Source organism: Chinchilla lanigera, unplaced genomic scaffold (assembly GCF_000276665.1).
Source record: "Chinchilla lanigera isolate Chin_1 unplaced genomic scaffold, ChiLan1.0 scaffold00095, whole genome shotgun sequence".
Classification (NCBI taxonomy): Eukaryota; Metazoa; Chordata; class Mammalia; order Rodentia; family Chinchillidae; genus Chinchilla; species Chinchilla lanigera.
The window spans coordinates 8,237,052-8,257,120 of record NW_004955496.1 but is presented as its reverse complement, the minus strand read 5'-3'; the positions used below and the strand labels follow the sequence as shown (position 1 = coordinate 8,257,120).

The window sequence follows — 20,069 nt, the reverse complement described above, 5'->3', positions numbered from 1 at the left end:
GGCATACATTCAATACTCCCTACATTTCAGATATTGAGGTATTTCAAATATTCAAATGTCAGAGGCTAGATGCTAAACATGTATACATCTTTAAAGAAATTTTGTATAATTAAATAAATTTAAACATGGCCTCATTTTATTTATTTTTTGATTGTTTTGATTTTTGACACAAAGTCTCCTGGCATAGTTCAAGCTGACCTTGAAATCACTATATAGCACAGGCTGGCCTTCAAATCATGGCAAGCTTCCTGTCTTAGTTGCCCAAGTGTTAGTGTTATAGGCATATGCCACCATGCCTGGCTCCCTATTTTATCATAGCCTCATTTGTGTGGTTTGCTTGGTTTTCATATTTCTGACCTCTGAGGAACATTCTTGTGAGTGCAAATTACCTTAGATTTTTCCTATAATTTTTGTACTCATCTTCCATTTTCTGGTCATCCCAGTTTCTTTCTAAAGTGTAGAAAAAGGAAATGTAATAATGAGTTACAATATTTATACAAAAGCTATTAGCTTCCAGCTGGACTCATGGTATAATTTGATCATGCCCCAGAGATTCATGAAAATATTTTCATATTCCAATAAAGTAATCTGCACTTATGAGCAATAACCAAAGCCCTCCAATTACATAAATGAGAAATGATATCTACCTTACCTATAGCAGTCACATTGCTGAAGTTTTCCCACATCACATCTCTGTAGAGCTTCTTCTGGTGTGGTTCCAACAAGGCCCACTCCTCCATGGTGAAGTTCACAGCCACATCCTCAAAGATCACTGCCTTCTAAGTCAACAGAAATATATTTCCAGGAAGACAAGTGAGACTCACAACAAAATATCTCAAATCTACTCATAAAAATCTGAAATGAAGCTAAATCCTACAAATGGATACTTCATGCCTTGCTCATCAAACACTTATTCCACATGCACTTCTTACACAGGAATTTTGATGCTAGCTGGGAATTCACTGCTAAGGAAACAGTAGAATAGAAATACTGGTTCCCTGCTGGTTAACCCCAGTTTTATTTCTACACTGTCTGTAAAGCATGGTTCACAGAGTGAGCTTACTAGATCAGAGGTGGGGGAAAATCTGGGGTGGATGAATATCAAATGATTTATTCAAATTATTATTTTGGAAATAGATGCCTTCCTTCTCTTACTGAATTTAGACAGCACTGTGAAACTTGAAACAGGTTTCATAGACCAAACTGCAATTAAACACAAAGTAAAATTCATTAACAGGAATTTAAAATGCTAATGAAGGTATTATACTATTCACTGGAGGGTGGAATTGGATTAATGAAGACGTACTATCTTGTAGCTCACTGACATGAAATGCTTAGCTGTCACAGAGATATAAAAATTCCTAAGGTGTAATAGAAAGGGAAATGTGAGGGTGGACCAACCACCAGCTGAATGCTGTGCCTGTATCCACAGGCTGGTGCTATGCACCCAACTCAGAGAAGATGATGGGACTGAATGTCTCCTCCCAGCCAAACACTGCGGCCCGTATTTCCATCCCAGAGAGAGACCCAGAACTGACTAGTCAGTCTGCAATTGAAGACAAATGGTAAATAATGCAGAAGTACTCAAAGAGATCACAAAAAAAGGCAGAAGAAAAGACCACAAAGCAGATACTAAAAAAAACACTAAAAAGACTATAGTACAAAAGTTCCCAAATATGAGAAAAGAGTAAAAAATAAGCGAGGCTTACAGAACACTGAAAATCTATGGTGAAAAAAGAAGGTCGCCTTGGCAGATCCTTATCATACTGCCAAATACTCCAAAACCACCACAACAATAATGTAAAGCAGGGAAAAAACAAAAAATCACCTATAGAGGTACACCAATTAGGATTACAACACACTTCTTAACACAAACCTTAAAGACCACAAAGACTTAGAGTGATGTATTTCAAGTCCTACGAGTAAAAAACTTTCAACATAGTTTAACTTATCCAGCAAAGCTGCCTTTCAAACTAGATGGGCAAATAAGGACATTCCCTAAAAGAGACCACCTTAAGAGACATATGAATGCTAAACCAGCACTACAGAAAATACTGAAGAACATTCTAGACAGAAAAATTGAAGTCAATTCAGATATTCCTCATTTAATTGTTTGGACTTACAACTGAGGTGTATTATTTTTGAAATATGACCTACCACATAGACTTACGACCTATCTTTTTTGTACAATTCTGTATGTACTGATAAAGTTTCAATGTCTTTCAGTATAGTACACCTTGTTTATACAATGCTCTAATTTTTGCTTAATGTATTGTATAGTACAGTACTGTAATTTTATGTCCTATATATTTAATATATAAAACATTTATGTTTTATATATTACAAGAGAATATTAGGAATTATGCGAATAAAAGCAAAGTCACCAAGTTCGTTTACTTTGACTATTTCTTTGTTCTGAGTATTGTAAAGTATATACTATATGCAATTCCTCTTTTAGCACCCCAGTCATTTAATGACCTTATCACAGGAACAGAACTCAGTCACTGAATGAAGCATGGTTCTACCCTACTGTATTACCACATTCACTAAGCATGTTGTGCAATAAGCACAGCACTCATAAAAAGAAAAATGTCTTCAAAATATATATTATTTCCATAATGCCTAATACTGAGGTCAAATAAGCTATCATATATTTTGGAAATTGAGACAAAAACAGCAACCTCAAAAAATATGATTTCCCTATTTTGATCCAGAAGGCAGTGATTTGGAGCAGCTTTTTGAGACTCACTGATCACATATGATATAGGCAAAACACTTTTGACAAAGGGCCAGAAAAATTTATCAGTGCATTCTTTGTATTAGGCTCCCTTCTAAGGACTATTTGCTACCAAGAGTTCCTTAGAGGACACTACAACTGATTCATTTGGAGTTAAATAAATTCTCAGATAAAAACAAACTCTTTAGAAACAATGTTACCTTTAAAACTTTTTTGTATATACAAATGTCTTATATTATATATGTGCACTTATATATACACACATATATATGTGCACTTATATATACACATATATATATACACATATATATGTGCACTTATCTATAAACACTTGCAAACCACAGAAAACATTTGAAAAATTAATTAACAGTGGTATTCTTGGCTCTGTGATGGTTTTATGTGTTTGTTTTTTGTCTTATACCCTTGTCTAATAAGCTCCTTTACAACATCACAGCACAGTGATATATGTGCACTCATGTTTATAACAACACAATATGTCATGGCAAAATCTTGGAAATAACACAAAACCAAGGAATGAATAAAAAAGATGTGGTATTTTTATACAATGGAGTACTACTCAGCTATAAAGAAGGATAAACTTCAGGCATTTATAGGGAAATGGATGCAACTTGAGTCCATACTTATAAGTGAAGTAAACCAGCCTCACATGTGTAAACATCATATTGTTTCCCTAGTGTAAGAAGCTGAAAGAGTAAATAAGACCCAAAATGTACAACAGAGATTGTGAAATGGGAAGAAAATGCTCAAAAGTAAAGAGAAACTGGAATGGGGTAAAGGAGAAAAGGAAAAAACAGATAAATAAATATATTCATATGTATACAATATATATACTTATATATATGCACAAGATAAGATAGTTATACAACTAATTGCTCTTATCTCACTGAAAGGAAAGGTTTATGCCTATGTTTTTTGACCAATTTTTCATGCCTATATCTTGTAATATGAGCAACTACTTTGAAGATAACAATACACTATACACTCTCCTACAATCTTATTTTGAAATTTTATACCATTATTTTTATAAATTTTCTTTAAAATAAATAAACAAAATCTAAAAGCTTTCATTCTAAAAGTAGGAACAAGACAAGGATGTCCCCTAGCACCATTCCTAATCAAATATACTTCTGGAAACATTACCCAGAGCAATTTCACAAGACAGAGAAATAAATGGAATAAGTATAGGAAAAGAAGAAATTAAATTATCATTATTCACGGTTGATATGATACTCTCCATAAAAAACCCAAAAAACTCCACCAAAAGACTTCTAGATTTAATAAGCAAATTTAGTAACATAGCTGGATACAAATTCAACACTCAAAATTCAATAGTATTTCTGTATACAAACAACAAACTCACTGAGAGAATTAGGGAAACAACACCCTTCACAATAGCATCCTCTCAAAATGAAATACTTAGGAATAAATCTAAAAGAAATTAAAAGGTCTACATACTTAAAATTACAGTACTCTGTAAAAGGAGATTGAAGAAGATATCAGAAAATGGAAAAATATTCCTTGTTCATGGATAGGAAGAACTAACATAGTCCAAATGGCCATATTCCCAAAACTATTATACTGATTTAATGCAATCCTGTTCAAAATAGCACAAGCACACCTTATAGATCTAGAGAAAACAATTATAAAATTCATTTGAAAACAGAAGAGACCTAGGATAGCAAAGGCTATCCTGGGCAAGAAAGGCAAGGCAGGGGGCACTAAAATCCCTGACTTGAAATTATATGACGAAGCTACTGTGATAAAATCAGCATGGTACCATCAGAAAAACAGACCTGAGAATCACTGGAAAAGATTAGAAGATGCAGACACAACTACAAACACATTCAGTGACCTTATCTTTGACAAGTTGGTCAAACATGTTCACTAGAAGAAAGCCTCTTTAATAAATGGTGCTGGAAAAACTGGCTTTCCACATGTCAAAGACTAAAACTAGATCCACATCTATCACCATGCATTAAAGTCAAAATGAATCTAGGATCTAAATATTAAAACAGAAACACTATATCTACTGGAAGAGAAAGTAGATAGAAATCTTAAAGACATAGGTGTAGGCAGAGAGTTTACAAACAAAATCCAGACTGCATGGGAAGTACTTCAAAGAATCAGCAACTGGGATCCCATCTTACTGAAAAGTTTTTACACATCAAAAGCAATCACCAACAGAGTGAAAAGACAACCCCTGGAGTAAGAAAAAATTTTAACCCATTGTCCCTCAGACAAAGGACTTTCTTCTAGAACATATAAAGAAAATCAGTCCCTAAAAATTCAAAGACACAATCCAAAAATGGGCATCTGAGATGAACACACACTCTCAGATGAAGAAATACAAGTGGCAAATAAATAAATGAAAAAATGTTCAACATCATTGGTCATCTGAAAAATGCAAATTAAAATAATACTGAGATTCCATGTCACCCCAGAAAGAATGACAATCATCAAGAAGTCAACAAATAATAAATGGTGGCAAGGATATAGGGAAAAAGGAATCTTTCTCCACTCTTGGTAGGAGTGTAGACTGGTGAAACCACTGTGGAAATCAGTGTGGAGATTCTTCAAAACACTAGAATTAGAGATGAAATCACTAAGGTATTCTCCTTCTGGGTATCTTCTCAGAAGAATTAAAAACCTCATACCACAGTGACATATGTGCACCCATGTTTATAGCAGCACATTTTATAATAGCTAAATCTTAAAAACAACCCAAATGTCCATAAACTGGGGAATGGATAAAAAAGATGTATTTTTAGTACAATGAAATACTACTCAGTTATAAAGAAGGTTAAACTTGTGGCTTTTATAGGTAAATGTATGCAACTTGAGTCCATATTCATAAATGAAATAAATCAGAGTTGCATGTGCAAACATCATATTGTCTCCCTAGTATAAGAAACTGAAAGAATAAATAAGATCCAAATGTATCTCAGATACTGTTTAAGGGGAAGAAACAGCTCAAATGAAAACAACTGGGATGGGGGAAAGGAGAAAAGAAGGAAGGGAAAAGAAAAAAAAATGTATATATACACACATACACAATATAGCTAAGATAATTATATTATTAATTTCTATTAGTTCAGTGAAAAGAATTGTTTGTGCTTATAATGTTTGACCAATTTTTTATGCCTATATCTTACAATCTGAGCAACTACTTTGAAGATAATATGCATTATATTAACCATTGTTAATCTCTTATTATTGTGTTTTAAAATTCTGTATCATTGTTTTCATTATTTTTCTCTTTAAAATAAAAAATGAAAGACAAATTGGCAGATTGCATCAAAAATACAGAATTCAGCACTATGTTGCATTCAAAAAACTCATTTAATGCAAACCAATATACAAAGACTAAAAAATTAAGAAATATAAAATAGTATTTCATGCAGTAGGTCCCCCAAAACAAGGAGAGCCAATTTTAATCTTGGACAATGTGAACATCAAGGTAAAGCTGATTAGAAGAGACAAATGTCACTACATAGTTAAGAGAACAACCCAACAAGAAAATAATGTTTATAAATATTTATGTATTGAGTACTGGAGCCCCTATTTTCAGAAAACATAACGTTCAACATAAGATCCAGATAAATACAGAATCATCTCAAATTATCAGAAATGAATCATATCTTTGGACATGTGTATTTAATAGATATTTACAGTGCATTTCATGCCACTAAAGCAGAGTTGACATTCTTTTCTGCAGCACATAATCCTTTTTCCAAAGTAGATCACTAGTCCACAACCTGCTCAAATAAACAAAATAATCAAAATCTCCCCTTGTGTACTCTCAGACCACTGTGGAATGAAAATAAAAATCAATGACAGAAGAAATCAGAGACAAGCTGGAAGAACCTGGAAAATTAATCACACAGTCCTAAACAACCAATGGGTCACAGAAGAAATCAAGGTAAAAATCAGTGTAAACATTCATGGAAGTTAATGGCAATACCTGTACAAGTCACTGTAAACAATGGGTCACTATAAAACAGTTCGAAGAGGGACGTTTACTGCAATCAATGTTTGCTACAAATGTGTTTACTACAATCACATTAGAAAAACAGAGCAAGTTCAAATATATAATTTTATGAAAAATCTTAAGCTACCTGAGAAACATCAACCCAGGCCAAAAGCAAAATTAGGAAGGGAAATTATAAAGATTAAAGCAGAAATAAATAAAATTGGGACTAAAAATATTGAAAATATCACAAATTGAATGAAAAAACAAAATAGGTAAGTCCTTAGTTACACTTACCAAAAGAAAAAGAAAAAAAGACTCATGTCAATGCAATTAGAAGTAAAAAAAGAAATCAAAACAGATGCTGTTAAAATCAAGAAGATATAAAATACTTTAAAAAATATTTCAACAAACCGGCAAATTTTAGAGAAATGCACACATTTCACAACTTGTAAAAATTAACAAAGCTAACCCAAGTAGATACAAAAAATGCTGAACAAGCAATGAAAAAGAGACAATAGGAAAGAACATACCAACAAAGTGAAGTTCACACCCAATGGATTCACTGCTGAATTACAAAAAAACTTTCAAAACTTGTATCACTTCTACTCCTCAAGCTTGGCAAAATATGAAAAGGGATGGAGTGTTCCTACATCTACTTAAGGACACCAGGATCACTCTGATTCTGAACTCCGATAGACTTTTTTTTTTTGGTACCGGGAATCAAATTCAGGACCTTGTGCTTGCCAGGCAGGCACTTGTGCCGCTGAGCTACATCCCCCGCCCTTTTGAAATCTGATAAAGTACACACTGCAAAAAGAAACCTATAGACCAATCTCCCTAATAACATACAGGCAAAACTCCTCAACAAGATGTTAGTGAATAGAATATAGCATGTCATCAGAAAGATTATACATCATAACCAACTAGATTTTATCCCACTGATGCAAGGATGGTTCAATATACATTTATCAATAAATGTAATATACTACATGAACCGAAGTATGGTTATGGATCATAGATACAAAAAAGGTATTCAACAAAATCCAAACACATTTTCATAAGAACTGTGAAGAAATTAGAAATAGAAGGAGCATACCAGAATTTGATAAAAACTATTTTAAACAAACAGCAAATGTCATATTAAATGGAAAAATTAAGAGCATCCCCTCTAAAATTGGGAACAATTTAAAGATGCCCACTAGCACCACTTACATTCAACATAGTACTTGATACATTACCCAGATCATCAGGCAACAGAAAGAAATAAAAGGGATATACAGTGTATGGGAAAGGAAGCCCTTGAATTACCATTATTTGCCGATGATATAATACTTTACACAGAAGACCAAAAAACTCCACCAAAAATTTTCTTAGAGTTAATAACCATTTTCAGCTAGGCATGGTAGTTCACGCCTATAATCTCAGCATTTAGGAGTCTAAGGCAAGAGGAGCGCTGTGAGTTCAAGGTCAGCCTGGGCTACATAGTGAGTTCAAGGCAAGCCTGGACTACATAGTAAGACCCTGTCTCAACAAACCAAAATAATCACTTCCAGCAATGTACCAGGACACAAAAGCAACTCAAAAATTATTAGCATTTTTTTACTCCACTAGGAAGTTGATGAGAAGGATATTCTGACAGCATTAGCATTCATGAGAGCGTCAAGAAAACTAAATACTTACTGTAGGAATTGTCCTAGCCAAGGAAATGAAAGACTTCCTCTAAGAAACTGCAGTACTCTGTCAAAGGAGATTCAAGGGGAAATCAGAAAATAGAAACATGTGCCCTACTTCTGGGTAGGCAGAACTAACACTTTCAAAAGTGATGATACTCCTGGGGGCATGGTAGCACATGCCTGTAATCCTAGTCCTCAGGAGGCTGAGACAGAAAGATTTCTGTGAGTTTGAGGCCAGTCTTGGGTTTGAGGCCAGCCTGGGCTGCATAGTAAGACTGTGTCTCAAAAATCCAAATATTTTAAAAATGGCCATACACCAAATAATGTCATACAGATTCAGTGCATTCCCAACAAAAACATCAAAAGCATACAGTATTTTCCATATTTAGAGAAAACAATCCTGAAATTCCTATGGAACCAGAAGAGATGCAGAATAGCAAAAGTAATCAAGTACAATGAGAAATCAATATACCTGACTTCAAGGTAGTCTACAAAGCAGCAGTGACAAAAATGGCACATACTGGAACAAAATCAGTCAGGTGGATCAGTGGAACAGAATGGATGAAGAAACAACCCCAAATGCTCAGCTATGTGATCTTAAACAAAGAGGCCAAAAATTATGTTGGAAGAAAAATAACCCATTCAACAAATGGTGCTAGGAAAACTGGTTATCTGTTTGCAGAGACTGAGACTGAAATTGTATCACTCACCATGTATTAAATCAAAATCAAAATGGATCAAAGATCTACACATTAAAGCCACACTATTGAAGCTATCTTTCTATCAACAGGTGGGAGTGCCTGATTAGTAATTTGAATTCACCATTCTTTAGCAGATCCCTGCCCCACAAATCAACTGGGATTCCTGCAATAAATGGCTGAAAAACTCCCTTAAAACTATCAGGATCTACATAGCACAAAGGTGCAGCACTCTCCGTGAACTTCCTGGGCAACTTGAACCTGACTAAGGAGGTGAGTGATGTTTGGGTGAGTCAGGAAGCTGTCCACTGAGATGAAGTCATCACTGAAACACCTGCACTGGTATCCATTAACCTTTGAAATTATTTTCCTTTAATCTTAACAGTATACATGGGCCAATGGCTTATGATATTTTGAGTGAAAAGTACCTCATTATGAGTACTGCAAGATATTTTATTCCCTCACATCTGTTCTAAATTAGCAGCTCTAGTTTTGACCAGGAGGTGAAAGAATCAACTGGGCAATACAACCTCCTGGTTCAAAAACCCAGATACCACGCAACTGAACCACAACCTGAATTTCTCTCAAATAGTTTGAATCAATAATCTCAGGAAGTACCTCAACACCCAGTATGTTTAAGCTACTTTTTTCTAAGACAAAACTCATAGTACCTAAAGGAAGAGGTCCCCAGATCCCCATGGGGATTTTAACATTTTAACAAGTTTACCTCCACCAATTAAGGTCACCCATTCAACAGCAGGAAGATCTAATATTGTGCTTCCTAGGGTTCTGGTAATAAGGAACTCAACACTCCTCTGGAGACCCACTGAGTATTGGGGCTGTAAGACTGTATGAGAAATGCCCCCACTGTTTGTTGGGCCTGGGACAAGGCCTGAATCCCATTTCCTGCCAGTAGAGTGTCATTTTGACAATATTTAGAGCAACACTGATTAGTCCAATCATTTCCTTTTTGACATCTTGGACAGAGGCTCAGAGCTTTCCCTTCCAGGACAGGGATAATTTCATCCTCTCTTCCTTAGGTTGAGTGCACTGTTTATCAATATGTGCCTGTTTTGCCACAATTAAAACATTGTATTTTTTTAAGAAGCCTAATTTTGTTTAAGTTAACAAAACACCTCGAGCAAACACAGATTTATGATCTCCAGTACCCACATCTTCGTATACTTTCAATAGCTTCTCAGATTTTTAGTTGTTTGGACAACCCATAAGGCTTGTTTACAATCCTTATTACCATTCTCAAAAACCTGCTGTAACACAATATTCTCTGCTGCTCGGGCATGTGGTATCTGTCCTCAGACAGCCTCTTGCAACCTGGCTAAGAATTGGCTATAAGGCTACCATGAGCCTTGAAGAATGTGTAAAAAAGAATGAGAGGGAGTACCTTCCTCAGGAATAGTTGCCCAAGCTCATTTTTATCATGAGAGTCATTTTTCTGATAACTCTGATTAGGAAAGGTTAACTGTGAGATCAGATCTGATCTAATGGCAGATGTCCTGGATGTGATGCCAGTGGATGTCCTGCCACTTGATTCTGTTGTGCTTTTTCAATTGTTAGCTCTTGAAGATTAAAATGGAAATTTAAGTATCGTTCTGCGGAAAGGCAGGACCTAGCCAAGTACTTAATATCTAAAGAAGCTAAGTGTAAAGCTCCTAGGACAGACTCTAAGAAGCCCAACGTGAAAGGTCCTTGAACCCCATCATTCATGACACTGAATTTTAATTCCTCAAGCAATTTATACTCCACAAGATTATGCTCATGAATACTTTGCTGTACACTGCTAGGTAAGAATAAATATCAAATGGAAATGCACATGTCCCAAAGGGCTCTCCATTAAGTGTAGCCTGTCTGAACAATATTTGATAAAGAGACACTGTTTCTGTATCACCTACAAATGGCAGGGAAGGAGGAAGAGGAGGAACAAGAGAAAAGAACAGGACTCTTCACTTTCATTTTCATCTTCTATGAAGGGTGCACTAGGTATAGGATGTTTTCCCACAGTTAAAAGAAAAAGAACTGCATGGACTAAGCTCCATATGGAGAAATTTTCAGGGGATATACCAGAGCCCTGGCTATGAGCATGCTCCAAACCTTCTCCCACTCAATCCCAACTTTCTACATTCAACGTGCCAGTCTGAGGAAATGGGATGGGTATGAGGCACAGGTGAAAAGTCAAAAGCAGGACTGAGAATACAAGACACTGCTTCCCGAGAGGCCCCTCACAGCCAGCTATTGGTGAGTGAAGTGAATCCGCACTGTGCTTCATAACATCACACACACTAAACAGAAGCAGATAGGTGGGGCCGCCATTTTATTTCAAAGGGCCTGGGCAAACTCAGGCTGCAGAACAGGCCAAGGTCACATCAGTACCAATGTCCTGGAGTGGAATGAGGGAAGAGCCATCCAGTCACTTATGGCAAACCAACAGACAACTTCATACTAAATATGGAAAAACTAAAAGCATTCCTCCTAAAATCAGGAACAAGGGAAGGATGTCCACTTTCTCCTCTTCTATTCAACATATGTTTGAAACATTAGCCACAGCAATCAGTCAAGAGAAAAAAATAAAAGGGATACACATAGGAAAAGAGAATGTAGATTATCACTATTTCAAGAGGATACGATTCTCTATATAGAAGGCCCAAAGAACTCCACCAAAGAACTCTTAGCAGTTATAACAAACTTCAACAAAGTAGCCAGATACAAGATCAACACTCAAAAATCATTAGTATTTGTGTACACCAAAAAAACAGGATGGAAAGGAAATTATGAAAATAATACCATTAATGGTAGATTCCAGAAAAATAAAATCCCTAGGAATTAACCTAACCAAGGAAGTGAAAGACCTTTACATACAAAACTACAGAACTCTGAAGAAGGAGACTGGGGAGGACATCAGAAAATGGAAAGATATCTCCTGCATCTGAATAGGCAGAATCAATATTGCCCAAATGGCCATACTCCCAAAACTCTTACACAGATTTCATACAGTCCCAGACAAAATACCAACACTATACTTTACAGATCTTGAAGAAAGAAGCCTAAGATTCACATGCAATCAGATGAGACCCAGAAGAGCAAGAGCAATTTGGAGCAATGAAAGCAAAGGAGGAGTCATACAAATATCTGACTTTAAGCTGTACAAAGCAAGTGATTTAAAAAACAACACATTACTGAAACAAAAACAGACATGTGGATCATTGGAATGGAATCCAGGATACAGAAGCTTCTCCAGACATATTTAACTATTTGATCTTCAACAAAGGGGCCACAAGTATATGTTGGTAGAAAGACAACCTTGTCAACATGTGGTACTTGCAAAACTGGTTATGTGTACAGAAAATTGAAGCTGGACCCATATGTTTCACTATATACTAAATTAAAATCTAAATGAATCAAAGATCTAAACATTAAAATAGAAACATTAACCTACTGGAAGGTAAAACAGAAAATACTTGAAGACAGACACAGGAAAGGATTTTCTAAACAGAACTCCAATTGCACAAGAAAGAATGGCAAGAATTAACAAAGGGGATTATATCAGACTAAAAAGCCTTGATACAGCAAAAGAATCAGGAGAGTGAAGAGACAGAGTACAGAGCAGGAAAAAAAAATTTTGCCCACTACTCCTCAGATGCAGGAGTAATACTAAGAATATATAAAGAAGCAGAAAAAATTAAACCACCTAAAATTAATGATTTAATCCAGAAATGGACAAGAGAAAAGAAGACACTTTACAGAGGAAAATTACAAATGGTCAACAAACATATGAAAAAAAGAAAAGCTCCAAATCTCTGACCATCAGAAATGCAAAATAAAAAAAAAAAATGCTAAGATTTCAACTTACTCTAGAAAGAATGGCAATCATTAAAAAATCAAATAATAACAAATGCTGGTGAGGCTGTGGTGAAAAAGAAACCCTTCTTCATTTTTGGTGTGAATGTAAACTAGTACAACCAGTAAGGAATCACTATGGAGTTTTCTAAAAGAACTGAAGTTAGAAATTCCATATGACCGACATCTCTCCCTTTTAGGTATTTTCCCCAAAGAGCTTAAGACAAGATACTACAATAATCCATGCAGACCAACATTTATAGCAGCACAACTCATAATAATAATCATGGAAAAAGCCTTTATACTCATCAACAGATTATTGGACAAAGAAAATGTGATAACTATAAATAACGGCGTACTATCCTGCTATAAAGAATGACAGATTTGAGACTTTTGTAGGGAAATAGATGCCTCTGAAAATATAATGTTGAGTGAAATAAACCAGACATAGAAGCTTAAATATCATACAGTATTGCTCTTTTGAGTGAGGCAAAGTACGAATGGAGAGAATGATATACAGGGGATGGAAGGGGACCAGGAGATGGATCTCTTGTAATAGGGAAGTGGCCCAATGGGAAAAGTGCGAGGGGTAAGGAGGAGGGAAGGGGGAAATAAGTAGAATAAAGATACATCATGTACAAGAATCTATTAACCTCAATTAATGTGCATTATATGCCATAATAAGAGCTAAGATTAATAGTATCAGTAAAAATGAAAATGAGGATAGTGAATTAGAAGGGAAGGGAGGAAGGGATAAGAAGGGAGAAGGGATTAAAAAGAAAGAAACAAGCTGTGGTACATAACCAGGCTCCCAGATGATTGTAAACTACATGAATTGCAAAGATGTACTAAAAGAAGATACAATGGTGAAATTTAGGCTGTACACAGATAAAATAGTATTGCAGTAAGCACTGAAAAATGGAAGTTCATTATTTTTTTTTTGGTTACCTTGAGACAGGGTCTCACTATGTAGTCCAGACTGGCCTCCAATTCGAAGTGATCCTCCTGCTTCAGCCTCCATGCTCCTGGGATTATACACATGGGCCACCATGCCCAGATGAAAAATAGGGCATTTAAAGATAGTATTTTTCTATTTACACACAAGTGGCTTCATGAGGCCTAGGGCATGTACAGTTTCCCCACCTCTCCTTAGCCCAGATGAAAAACAAAATACACAGATGATGATACCAAGAAGCCTGGAACCTGGCTTCCTTTCTACAAGAAAGGGGACAATGAGCTAAAGATAGCTGGAAGGTATAACGCCAGTGTGGAGCTCTGCAATACCCCTCTGTGTACCTTGTACTCTGTTCCTTAAGCTAAACTACCATTGCCCACCTTTGAACGGAGTGATGGTGACTGCATCTCCCCACTGCAAGCTTTGAGCAAATCTTTTTTCATTCTTAAACAAATACATAGACTACTTTGATTTGTTCACTGGCCAGCAGGTGAAAAATGTGCATATGAGTGTAAGAGGCCAAGAATTGCTTCTGAATAACTCTATGTTAATGAACAACTATTTAATTATTATCTTAGCATTCTCTATGGTGATACAGCAAAATGAGACCAATGTGTCAAGGTCTTAAGCCAGAATTTAGTAACTAATAGTTTTATTTTCTTAGCATTGACTATAGGAAAGTACATGCATCTGGAGCCATTACAGCCAGGCCCACATGATCAAGCTTCTCACAGTGTGTGTGTTCTAGGAAACATATAAATTTGGTGTTATATAAAACATTTTGATAGTGTTTGTCATAATTGATTATTTAAAAATAAAGTAATACTGTGCTTCACAAATGCTTCTGTTTGCAAATAATTTAGTTAACAAAACAAAAGCAATCAACAAAATTTTCCTTGCATTTGCCAACTCCATATCTGGTGACAAAAACAACCATGGCTATCTTCCCACACAACCACAAATGCATCCATCTTCCCCAAAATTATAAAGCAAATTAAGTTCATAAAACAAGGTACCACTGTATACTGGTTTCTATTTGTAATACTGATTTTCCCTCTGGACATTTATTTCATGTTGTTTAAAACATGGGAGCTGAACAGCAAAAAGAGAGAGCTGGGAATGATGGTGCATCCCTGTAAGCCCAGCACTTGGGAGAATTAGGGCAGGTGGATTGCCTCTAGTTTCATACTGAGTTAAAGGACAGTCTGAGCTATAGTGAAACCTTGTCTCAAAAAAAAAAAAAAAAAAAGTGGGCCAGGGATATAGCTCAGTGGCATAAGCGCTTGCCTGGCAAGCCTGAGATAATGGGTTCAATTCCCAGTACCAAAAAAAAACCAAGAAAGTAAGTAAATAATAAAATGAAATAAAATAAAATTTTAAAAATGAATGCAGCAAGGGATGGTGCTACATATATGCAAAAACAGGATATCGGGACAATTTCAAGGTCAAAATGAGTGATTTAGCAGGTCTTTGTATTGCTAGGCAACCTGCATAAAATCAGATATATATTTGAGAAGATCCCTGGAATTCAAGTAGTAAACAGCACAACTTCACTGAGATAGAAGTAAAATAGTTAAATCAATAATACATAGGTAGGTGATTGTAGTTCTAAATGTTAACTAACTTCAGAAATCCAAAGTATAAATGGTGCATTCTAAGTCACTTAATAATACTCATTCTCCTAGGTGTTAGATATATTTAAATTTTCCTCAAAAAAAAGGATGCATAATTCCTTCTTAAATAATCTCTTGTTTCTAATACAAGTCACAAATGAGTTTTAAAATATTTAGAATTAGGTGATAATTTAAGAATATTGTCCAAGTTTAAAATAAAAAAATTTCAGTTACATATAAAGGTTTTAAGAAATATGTTTAACAAAGCAGTTCATGAGAAAAATGTAACCATTAAATAATAAAACTGTAATCAATAATCTGAAAAATATAAACATAACAAGTAGTAACAACAAGGCAGGTGTAATAGCAAAGCTCAGTATGAAAATGAGAAATATTTGCAAAGATCATTGATATTTTAATTTCCAAGGAGGCACTATGTGGCCCATGCTGCCCATTCAATTTTATCCTGTTGATCAGCCTCTGGAATGCTAGTGTTACATGAGCATACCTCTGCTGAGTTGAGTTTTTTTGTTGAGTTAGGTTTCTGAGGCTTAATTATCCTAGTCTTTGATAAAATATACAAACATCACTGAATTATGATATTGAGGCCGTGTGTATATGTGTGTGTGCATAAAAGTATAATTAAATTATCATTTAATGAACTTTAGATAGTAGATATAAATTCTTAATAATATGCAAAATTTCAAACACGGAATATGAATAAGAAGGGTTGTACAGAATCCATCAAGTTAGCAAGGAACTCAAGTGGCAAACAAAAAACTTCCCTTTATAAATTCATCTCCCAAAGGGATCATAGGTGCTTCAATGAAACTTTAAGATATAGATCAAGATGAGCCACATATATGCACCAGTTCTCCAGGATGAATATATTTGTTATGTATATAAATTATATATTAATGCAACCACTCTACTAAAGACAAATGCTTAGCTAGATAAGGTCTCCCATGTCATAAAACAAAGAAAAAGGCTAAGAGGGCAAGCTTTACACACCTGTAGCCCCAGCATTGGGAGATAGAGGCAGGAGGATTCATGGGTTCAAAGCCAGCCTGAGGTACATAGTGAGATTCTGTCTATAAATAAATAGGAACTCTGCAGAAATTTCATCAAGTTACTGCAATCTTTACTTGAAACCAGGCAACATGTACACAAAAAGAAAGGCTGTAACCTATGTATGCAGATTTTCAATGTCATGATAAACATTAAATAGTAAAATTATAAGGATTGATTAGAAAGTAGCTTTTCATCTTGGTAGGAAGGTATGTGGTAGCATTGGTCCCTAGCATATGTTATGCCTTAGATGCAATCTGAAGTATACATATGTACAAACACACACAGACACATACACACACACACAGCCTCAATATTACAACTAAGTGATGTTTGTATATTTTATCAGAAAATTAGGATAATTAAGCATCAGAAACCTAACTCAACAAAGAAAAGCCTTATGTGATTATTTGAATTGTGGCATAAACATGTTTTCTAAATGTTAATTTCTACTGATTATTTACTAAAGGTCTTTAATAAAAAGCCAAAAGGGACTTACAACTAGATAACATATACCCCAGAAAACTAACATGTGGGACTATACATGGGGACACTCTGCATGAATTATTTTAGGATCAGAAATCAGTCAAGAATTAATGGACAGCACTATGAAGCCGACCTGAGCAAGACTTAAATTAATCAATTGGCCTTTCATGTTCACTTGTGAATCTGTCCAAGGCTTAGGCTCCTTGTCTGAAAAATTGTGGACTCATAGTAAGTGAACCTCTGTGAGTCACTAATCCCTACTAAAACCTGTACTGGTGGATGAAGCTGGAAAGCCTCAAAGGATAAGACAACATCACAGCCAAGGACACCTGTATCATATCTCAACTAGATAAAGACTATAGCCTATAGATTAAGACTATAGCATCTCACTCCTGGGTGGATTAATTTAATACCTTACTTTGAAACATCCTTGAGTGATTCTGCCCTTCTTGAGTACTCCTCTCCCTTCTTCTCATAATGAAATAAATATGGGTCAACCAGAGAAGGTCTTGGTCATAGCCCTAACACAATCTCGAATTCTGTGAGAGGGCTTTGATCCTCCTGGAGCCCTGAAATCATTCCATTTGCCTCTTTTTATTTAGCACCCACCATACACTCATTTGGGAGATTGCAGACCTAATCAGCCTGCAATAACTAAGGGAAATTATTAACCCAATAAAGGATATTCATTATCTTCACTGTTCTGTCACAAGAGACCAAAATTCATGTGTCATGTTATAATGCAAGAAAGAGAAATAAAGACTGAAACAGAAGAGGCAAAATTATTGTCCATACATCATGAAACTATCAAGATGTAACATCTTTCAACAATGACAAGAGAATCTATCTTGTCAGAGATCAAATAGAAAATAACATAGTCTTTCTCATCTATTTAATACTCACTAAACTGTATGAATACAATAAAACCAAAGATTTACAATAAGAAAAAAGTATAAAGGAACAGCTCTCAAGCCACTTTTTAATAATCAAGTTCAGAAAAATCACACCCTTCACAATAGCATCAAAAAAAGGGAATACTCAGGAATCAATCTAACAAAGGGACTAAAAAAACTATATATTGAAAATTATAGTACCCTAAAAAAGGAGGCCAAAGACAATATCAGAAAATACAACGTATCTCTTGCTTATGGATAGGAAGAACCAGCATAATGAAAATGGTTATACTCTCAAAACTGTTATACAGATTTAAAGCAATCGCAATCAAAATACCATTAGCATACCTCACAGAACTAAAGAAAACATTGCTATATTTCATCTGGCACCAGAAGAGAGCTAGACTAGCAAAACCAATTCTAGGCAACAAAAGCAGGGCAGGAGGCATCACAATCCCTGACTTGAAATTATACTACAAAGTTACTGTGATAAAATCAGCTTGGTACTGGCCAAAAAAAAAAAGAAAGAGAAGCAGACCTGAGGATCAGTGTAATAGAATAAAAGATGCAGACATAACTAAAAACACACCCAGCTACTTTATCTTTGAGAAGGGGGCCACACAAGTACACCAGAAGAAAGATAGCCTCTTTAATAAATGGTGCTGGAAAAACTGGCTTTCCACATGCCAAAGACTAAAATTAGACCCATGTCTATCAACATGCACTAAGATAAAGTCAAAATGGATCAAAGATCTAAATTTTAAAACAGAAACACTAAACCTACTGGAAGAGAAAGTAGATAGAAATCTTGAAGACATAGGGGTAGGCAGAGAGCTTCTAAACAAAAACTAAACTGCACAGCCAATACTTCAAAGAATCAACAACTTGGATCTCATCTTATTAAAAAGTTTTTGCACATCAAAAGAAATCACCAACAGACTGAAAAGAAAACCTATGAATTGGGAAAAAAAAAATTAGCCAGCTGTCCCTCAGACAAAGGACTTCTATCTAGAACATAGAAAAAGTTAAAAAAAAATCAGGCCCCCAAAATTCAAACACCCAATCCAGAAATGGGCATCTAAGATGAACACACACTTCTCAGATGAAGAAATACTAGTGGCAAATAAATATACGAAAAAACACTCAACTTATTGGTTATTTGAGAAATGCAAATTAAAACAACACTGAGATTCCATCTCACTCTAAAAAGAATGGCTACCATCAAGAAATCAACCAATAACAACGATGGCAGGGCTGTGGGGAAAAAGGAACCATTCTTCACACTTGGTGGTAATGCAGAAGGTGAAACCACTGCAGAAGTCAGTATGCAGATTCCTCAGAAAGCTAGGACTAGAGATCTAATCCCACCCAGGTATTTCCCTTTTGGGTATCTTCCCAGAAAAACTGAAAACATCATACCACAGTGATATATGTGCACCCATGTTTATAGCAGCACAATCTGTAAGACCTAATCTTGGAAACAACCCAAATGTCCATCAACTGAGGAATGGATAAAAAAGATGTGGTATTTTTGTACAATGGAGTACCACTTAACCATAAAGAAGGATAAACTTGAGAGTTCTATAGGTAAATGGATGCAATATGAGACCATGCTCATAAGTGAAATAAATCAGACTCACATGTGTAAATATCACATTGTCTCCACGGTATGAGAAACTGAAAGATTAAATAAGGTCTAAAATGTACAATAGTTATTGTGAAATGGGAAGAAATTGTTCAAAAGGAAAACGGAACTAGGATAGGGAAAAGGAGAAAGGAAGGAAAAAGAAAAAACTGCAGGTTATAATACTAGTGTCTCTTAGTTCACTGAAAAGGAAAGTTCATGCTATTATCAATTGGAGAATTTTTTATGCCCATATATTGTACTCTGAGTAACTACATTAAAGATAACAACATGCAATGTAAGCCGGGTGTGGTGGCGCATGCCTGTAATCCCAGCACTTGGGAGCCTGAGGCAGGAGGATCGTTGGGAGTTCAAAATCAGCCTGGGCTACAAAGTGAGCTCAAGGCCAGCCTGAACTGCATAGCGAGACCCTGTCTCAAAAAGACAAAACAAAACAAAACAAAAAAGAAATTAGATAT

General features: G+C 35.4%; 1 protein-coding gene across 1 annotated transcript in view; it reads right to left on the bottom strand.

Moving 5' to 3' along the window:
* The window catches only part of LOC102027546 (zinc finger protein 709-like), a 28,486-nt gene that overhangs the window by 4,477 nt on the left and 3,940 nt on the right, over window positions 1–20,069 (bottom strand). Inside the window, exons 2-3 of the mRNA XM_013505394.1 lie at window positions 653–779; window positions 390–450 (exon numbers count right to left, since the gene is read on the bottom strand). Of these exons, the coding sequence (XP_013360848.1) occupies window positions 390–450; window positions 653–779 (188 nt within the window). The remainder of the gene's footprint in view (window positions 1–389; window positions 451–652; window positions 780–20,069) is intronic.